We start from the raw sequence: 7,875 nt of genomic DNA, 5'->3' as shown, positions 1-7,875 counted from the left end.
TGTCCGCGCGGATCCGGAGTAGCCCGGCCTCCCCGCCACGCCCCGCAGCCGCGCTCCGCCCCTCACCCCGGGATCCACCCGAGCGCCCCCGCGGTGCTTTCCCACGCCCCCGCCAGGCGTTCCCACCCAGGGCCTGGGGACCGCCCCCCTGCATTCCCAGAGGGAGCCTGGGCCCTACTAGCCTTCCTGCAGATGCCGCAAGGTCATGGGGAAAGGCAGACTCTGGAGGTCCACCTCATTCAGTTCTAGCGGGGGGTGGGGGGGGGGAAGGACACCTCTACCCACCCTGCCTTCTGGAGTCTAACTCAGTTCCCTCCTGGGACAGCACAAACCCGGTTAAGATGTTAGATGTTAACGCTCCTTGGTGCGACAGAACAATGCTTAGGGCACCTGTGCTTGTGGAGAGAGAGAGAGAAAGCAAGAAATCGCCCCCCCCCCCCAGGGAGAATGGCCATGCTGCAGTCCCCTCTCCTCCTGGGACTTTGGGCACCCGCACACAGGTACCCAGCCTGAGTGAGGTTCAAGCCACACGGTTTGGGACTCAAACCCAGGTGGACCACATGGGAGCTCAGCTTCAACTACTCTGCCGCCTGAAGGCCCGGGTTTTTTAAATGACAGAGAAGCAGGAAGGAGAATTGGCAGCCCTGCTTGCTCAGGTTCCTGGGGTCCCTCTTGGCTTCTCAGGAAAAAGGGGAGTGCTCAAAGATCCCACCCCAGGGTCAGGTTACCCAGTCATGCTGTCCATGTGTGCTAGGTGCCAAACATAGGTCATCCTTGCTCCTATCCTGAGCCACCGGCCAGTACAGCTCCGTGTGACAGAAAAGAGGTCAAAGCCTAGAGAGGGCAAGTGACTTGCTTCCAGCCAACCAGAGAGACCTTGTCACCAACCCATGGTCCAAAGGAAGATAAGCATACGTCTTAAATCAGCTGGCTTTGCCCACCAGGGCTCCCGTGAGTGCTGGGAAGTGATTTCAGTTAGTCCTCGTGTTTTGATAGGCTCCTAGGTGCAGGAATTGTCCCAGAACTATGGTTTTCAGACTGGAGAGAAGCCCAGAATCACCTGAAGGCTGTCACGGCTAGAGCTAGTAGGCCCAGCTGCAGGCCTGAGAAATATTTTTTTAAGAATTGGTTAATTTTTTATTATTTTTTTCTTTTTTTGGAGAGGTTTTCGCTATAGGGCACATGCACTCGCGAGACAGACAGAAAGCAAGAAATCACCCCCCAGGGGGGATGGTCACGCCACAATCCCTTCTCCTCCATTCTCCTCTTGGGATCTTGGGCACACGCGCCCGGCGGGGGTTTTAAGCCACCGGGTCTAGGACGTGAACTGCGGTCGACTATATGGGAGTCCAGCAAAATAGCCATTAACTGCTGGATCCCAATTAATTTTTTAATTTTAAAAAAATTTGTTAAAAGGCATGTGCACTCACCAGAGAGAGACAGAGGCAGAGAGAAAGAAAGCAAGCTGCCAGGTACTAGGACCGTTGACCAGGTGGGAGTCCAGCACCTTAACCACTAGGCCGCCTGCCAGCCCCAAGAAGTTTCATTTCTAAAATGTTCCCAGGAATACTAGGAACAGGGACCACATTTGAGAACCTCTGTGCCAGAGGATTTACACAATGAACTCCAACTTTCATTTGAATGCCAAACAGGAGGTATCCTTTTTCTCATTTACGAATGATGAGCATGAGGCTCAAAGAGGTTCAGGTGACTTGCCCAAGCCCACCAGTAAGCAGCACCCTCGAACCGAGCCCTGACTGTGAGACAGGATGGGCATTTTACATCTACTGTCTCCGTTAAGGCTCATAATAATCCCATAAGGCAGTTCTTATTTTTAGTCTCAAGAAACAAGTGCAGAAACAGGCTCTGGCCAGTCCGTAGTGTGGTGTTGAAGGCAGCTCTGTCCCACTTAGCCAACTGCCTGGTTTGAGTCCTGGACCCAGCAGCTTGAAAAACATGCCCGGAGTGTGGTATGCATGCCCAAAATCCCAAGAGGAAAATAGAAGAGGAGGGATTGTAATTTGGCCATTCTCCCTGGAGGTTGCTTTCTCTCTCTCCCTCCTCTCTCTCTCTCCTGCAATTGCATGTGCCCTTTAGCAAATTTTAAAAAAAGAAGAAGAAAAGAAACAGACTCAAAGAGATTGCCTTGCTCAAGGCCACTCCCCAGTGGGAGTGCAATGAGCCTTCAGACCTGTCACCCTGTGGAGGGGCCTCTTCAAGGAAACAAAGCTGCTAGGACTCGGCACTCCCTGGCGCTCTGGCTCCTGGACTGCCCACCCCACCTCCAGGTCCCCCAGGTCTAGGGATGACCAGACACAGGATTTGGCCCTCCAGCCTGGGGCCAGCACTAGAGGATGGCCTTCTGCTGGGCGCCCCAGTTCTGCTTCTCACCCCCAAGGCCGTGCGGACTAAGGACCAGGGTGTGGAATGATGGCTGGGGAAGCTCTCAGGAGAAAGTGGCTTCCTGACAGTTATGAGCCTTCCTCCCTCAGGTCCGCAAGGACGGCAGCAGCTGTCCCACTCTGGCACCTGGAACAGGGGTCCTGGAGAAGACAGGGCAACTCAAATCAGAGGCCAGACCCCTTCCCCCTGACCGCAGTCACAACGAGATATTCAAGAGCACAGACGCACATCACAATGAAGTCCTTTTGGTTGCGATAAGTAAATAGAAGTTAAAACAGCCAAAGGTCCAGAGCACAGGAGGACACTATTTCTTTAAGGCCTGCCTCCAGGCACTGGGCACATTTCTGCCTGATTTGTGTGCACCTGTGTGGATGAGTGACTCAGATACACTGGGGACTCTCTGAGCGAGACCTTGCCATGCTGTCTGCAGCCAGAGGGGACGGAAGAAAGGGACAGAGGTGGTTCCCACGGAGTCAAGACCAGCCTGAGTTAAGGTGTCAGAGAGGGTGGGAAAGCCTGGTTCCTGCAGGGCACTGCCCTCCCAGTGGCACCAGGCAGCCCTGCCAGCTTGTCTGGGAGGCTCATGCACAGGGAAGCCTAGGGCCTGCCTCCCTTGCCCGGTCTCACCCCACCCGCCAGGCTGTGGGAGGGGGCGAGGCGTGAGCAGGGGCAGATGTCGATCCACCCCAGTTCCCCAGAGGACAGTAAGATGATCAAGCCAGGAGAGGACTGGCCTGAAGGCACTAGGCAGGCCCCATGTGCCTGCTGACCTCGAGAAAGAGGTGCCACATCCAGCATGCATGTCCCTAAACCAGGACAGGGACAGCTGTCTCTCTTACCTCCAGAGCTTGGTGCAAAGTCAAAGCAAGAGATTATAAAACGCAAGAAGGACTTCAGTGGGCACCTCTCAGGTAAAGGGGGATGATGTTTGAGAAGGGAGAGAAGGGGCAGGGCTGTCCCCCATCACAGGCTGGGATGTAACCAGGGCCTCCCTGGCTTCCCTTAATGACCGTGTCAGCCAAGCATGACTCCAGGCCACTGGCACATTGATTTACACCTTGGCCTTGGACCACATCTGGGATTATTTCCGGGTGGCTATTTCCTTGGAGTAAAGAACCCCTTTGCTTTGTCCTCAACTTAATTCTCTAGAATCTGAGATGTGGATATGCCTGTTTGGGAGTGGGGGGCCTCTGGCACTGGGGCATTTTGAGCAAGTCATGACCAGGTAGAATTCAATCCTAACCCCCTAAACCTCATCCTTCCCCAGTAAAGGTCCTTGTCATTTAGCCACTGTCAGACCAGGCATTGTCTGTCTGGGCCTTTCTCTGAAGCCCTCCTCCCCTGGGAGCTTTGGTATGAGGATAAGACTTGGGAGTCTCAAGGTTTGTCTGAAGGAAAAAAAGCACTCGACACATGCAAATGTCATTATTAAATATTCATACCAACAGGAATCTTATGGCAACCACCATATATTCCAGATAGGGAACATTCTGCCACTTTTCCTCAAACCCAGGGATCAGTCTCCACCCCCGGAGGAGGGGCAGGCTGGCACCCACTCTAAGTTTAGCTCTCAGGGCTCTGTTGGCATGGCATGCGGAAACCCGGATGCCTTTCATAGGAAGGCTGAGTCGCTCTGGCCTCAGGGGGGTCAGAGAGGCCCAAAGTTAGAGCTAGGAGGCAGAAAGTGGGCCCAGGCCAGGAGGATAGGACCCCTCCTGGGGTGGAGGCCCTGGTGGCTGCAGGAGGCAGGGTTGGGCTAGGCAAGGCCCCTGGGCCCAGAGACAAAGGAAAGATTTCAGCTCCCTCTCCCTAGGCAACCTGCCTGCTTCCTGCCCACCCCCAGGAGCCTTGCTGGGATAGAAGCATGCCCCTGGGGCAGGACTGGATGCTCAGCGAAACCAGCTTTGCAAACAAGTCCAAGCAGTGTGCCTGCCTCCTCTTGCAGGTCAGACAACAGCCCACACATGGCCTATGCGGAGACCCCGGCACCCCTCCAAGATCGGCCATAGCGCAAGGCAGCGTGCTGTGCCCGGAGTCTCCCATCATGCTGATCTCACCAGAAGATGGGAGCTTTAGCCGGCCATAAGAGCTTTGGGATGCCAGCCTCTGGGGTGCCCTGACAGGTTGTACCTCACACAGATTCAGAAAGAGAATTAACTGTCGTCCCAGATTCAAGCCCATCTCTCCCTCCACTTCCCCCTTCCCTCTCCTCTTCTCATGAATTCCTTGCTCACCCTTTCCTTTTTCTTCCTCTGAGTGGGACTGAGCACCCTCCACTTAATTACGTTCTCATTAAACAAGCCCTTAATAAATACACACCAATGGAAAGAGGGTTGTGCAACATAGCACCCTCACAAGTGATAATTAAACCGGGAGCACAGCAATTAGGCAAATCAGGAAACAAGAAAGGGGTGGGCAGATATACTACCAGTTACACGCTTATAGGAAGAGACTGGAACCCACAGAGGCCTCGTTGCAGCCCAAAGCCTTTGGACACTGCTTCTCTGTCTAAGAAAAGAGTATCTTGGGGGCTGGCAGGTGGCATGGTGGTTAAGGCACTAGACTCCCACATGGTCACCCTCAGTTCAAGTCCCAGATCTGGAGGCTTGCTTTCTCACTTTCCCTCTCACTGGTCAAATAATAATAATAATAATAATAATAATAATAATAATAATAAATTCAATTAATAATTCTAAAAAAGAAAAGGGCATCTTGTTGGGTTATCAACAGTCAGTTTAGTAGGAGCCAGGTGGTTGTGTAGCTGGACATACATAGGCAAGGTCCCGGGTTCACATCCCAGGCCCTTGGTGAGCATGCCAGTGCACCTGTGCTTGTCTGGGATCTGAGCTAGCTGAGATGGGGGAGGATTGCAGCATGAGGGCCCTGGGGGGTCTCTCCTTCTCTCAGAATAAATAAATAAACGTTCAGAATGCCCGTTAGTGTCAGTCCATGAGGCTGAGTTTGAGAGGGGAAGAGGCGTCCTAGGAGTGGAGTGCTCAAGCAGTGAAAACAGCAGCTCTGGACCCTCAAGCCTTTATCCTTCCATGGCCGCGTCCAGAGCCTCGCTCGTTCTTCAGCCCTTCCCTTAGCAGGCTTTGGTTAATGGGATGGCAGCTTGCAGGGTCACAGAGCCCCAGAGGCCTGGACCCTATCCCTCCTGACCATCAATAGGCCATGCACCCTTGGGAACATCACTGTCCCTCTCCGGACTATGGCTTCCTCACGCTTAGGAGAGCTCCTTACGATGGTTTCCAAAGTCCCTGCCAACTCTGAGACCCCCAGGGAACATCCCCAGTTGGCTGCCAAGTCGTCTCCACATCTCTCCCACCCCAGACTGGGAGCAAGGGTGTCATCTATGTCCAGGCTCAGGGCAATGTCCGTATGAGGGATCAGTCAATGGCTGCATGGGGGAAACACAAGGGAGGATGCTGCTTGTGGTCCCTGGGCAGGTCTGGGGGTACGGGGTGGGGGGCAGGACAGGTGGGGCCAGTCCTGGGACCTGCTGGTCTCTCACCTGCAAGTCGCTCGCTCTCTCCCCGGCTCCTACAGGGTAGCTCAGGCTTCATCCAAACCTGCTCCAATGGGCCTCCACCCTGCCTGGTCTACCCAGCTGAACAGTCATCTGAGGAGGTAGGGCCTTCCACCTTTCATGAGCCTCTGCCCGTGACAGCGCACACACACACACGCACGCATGCACGCAATTTTGGGGGCTCTCTTGGTTGTCTGAAGCAGGCCAGTTATTCATATTCTATAAATATTCTACAGCCCAGGGACCGACATCCCACTACCCAGCAGGGCAGCAGGAAGAAGGGAAGCCAGGAATGGAAAGAGGGTTAGTTTAATGTCTGTATGAGTCTGAATTCCTCAATGACCTTTAGCCCTGCCATGGTCCCAATGGCCAGCCCAGCATGGGATAAGGGGAGTGACACCGTGCCCACCCACACAAGGAGTTTTGGGCCTCACTGAGTGTACTCCATCAGGGTCACTGTGAAACCAGCTTGGCAAAGCCACCGGAGGAAGCACCAGTGTCTTCCAGCCAGGGATGTAAATAAACCGTGGCTCGAGAATGACAGAAACCCTCTGTGCCCTCCCCACCATCAGTCCCAGCCGGCCAGGTCTGCCTACAATTCACATCTGCAGAAACAGCAGCAACTTTCCTGAGCGGTTCTATCTCCCCATTTTCACCACGGATCCCTCCCCACGTGCCTGACCCAATGGGGAAAGCTGCAGAAAGCCAAATCCAGCAAATGCGATCAGGAAGAGGTCCAGGTGCCAGAGCCGGAGTCGGCTTACATTGACGTCTGGCTGTGATTTAGGAGATTATATTCTGAACCAAGAAATATCATCCCCTAATCTTTTAGTTTGACACTTAAAACTGTCATGTGCATATTAATAGATATTAATAATACTGTATTTCCCTCTGTGTCCTTTGGACACAGCTCCTCAGTCTTCATAGTCACCCCCAAAAAGGAAGAGCCAGGAGCAGTTCAAACAGGTCCTCCCCCATGTAATCTCTCTGTAGGGAGAGAGAGAAGGTCCTTCCCAATGTGGCTTTGAAGGTTCTCCAAGCCGCTGACCCCTTTCCTGCCCTGAGGAAGTGGAGAGCAGAGGAGCCAAGCAGAAAAGAACCCAGGAGGAAGGGGTGTGCCCCCTCCCCCACTGGTGCATGCCTGCTGCCTGGAAAACAAGCCAACAGCCGTCGGCCAAGGTGGCAATGCCATCTCAACAAGCCCACGTGCATCCCTCCTGGCATCCCTACACCCACAGCACAGAGGCCCTCCCCAGCACGCCTGAACCTCACAACTCTGCAGTCCCAAGATCCCGCTCCAAAAGCCGGGAGCTGACGGTGCCAGAGACAGCACAAAACTAATTAGGAAGCTGGCGGACTGACGGACGGGGTAGGGGGACGCGCACCGCCCCGAAGGAGTACAGCCTCTGAGACAGGCATCGGGCAGGAAGCCGAGGGCCACCGCGCTCATTCTGTGCGCAACTCCAACGCCCACCAGGTCCAAGGCAAGGCATCCCCCTCCTCGAGTGTCTCGTCTCTTGGGGTGGGGGTGGGGGAAAGAAGAGGAGAGAGAACAGACCAAGTTGGGGCGCCTTACCCAAAAGCCCAGTGCCCAGCCATCTCGCCAGGGCTTTGCCTCGGTTTCCAGCCCAGGGCATCGTCCTGTCCTCTCTGGAGCGCGCCGGGGAGCGGGGATGGGGTAAGGGACACAGCCGCGCTCTTCGTCCGAGGTCGGCAGCTGGCCCGAAACTGCCGGGGAGCTCTGAGCCGCCGGTCGGGGCTCGGGAAAGTTAGCGCGGAGAGAGCGAGAGGAGAGGAGGGGGAGGGAGAGGGGAGGGGGAGGCGCGTTGAGGCTGGAGCAGGCTGCGGGAGCGGCGGCGGGAGGGAAGGAGGAGGAGGAGCCGGAGCAGGAGGGGGAGGACGCCGGAGCGGGCGCAGCGGCGGGCTAGGCTGCGCCTCGGCTC

At 55.1% G+C, this 7,875-nt stretch overlaps 1 protein-coding gene across 1 annotated transcript in view; it reads right to left on the bottom strand.

The window, feature by feature from the left end:
• SCN4B (sodium voltage-gated channel beta subunit 4) overlaps window positions 1-7,785 on the bottom strand; it is a 21,154-nt gene extending 13,369 nt beyond the window's left edge. Inside the window, exon 1 of the mRNA XM_006148848.2 lies at window positions 7,509-7,785. Within this exon, the coding sequence (XP_006148910.1) occupies window positions 7,509-7,569 (61 nt within the window). The 5' untranslated portion in view covers window positions 7,570-7,785. The remainder of the gene's footprint in view (window positions 1-7,508) is intronic.
• Between the last annotated feature and the right edge of the window lie 90 nt (window positions 7,786-7,875).

This window comes from Tupaia chinensis, unplaced genomic scaffold, assembly GCF_000334495.1.
Source record: "Tupaia chinensis unplaced genomic scaffold, TupChi_1.0 Scaffold000247_1, whole genome shotgun sequence".
NCBI lineage: Eukaryota > Metazoa > Chordata > Mammalia > Scandentia > Tupaiidae > Tupaia > Tupaia belangeri.
This window is presented reverse-complemented; position numbering and strand designations above follow the sequence as displayed.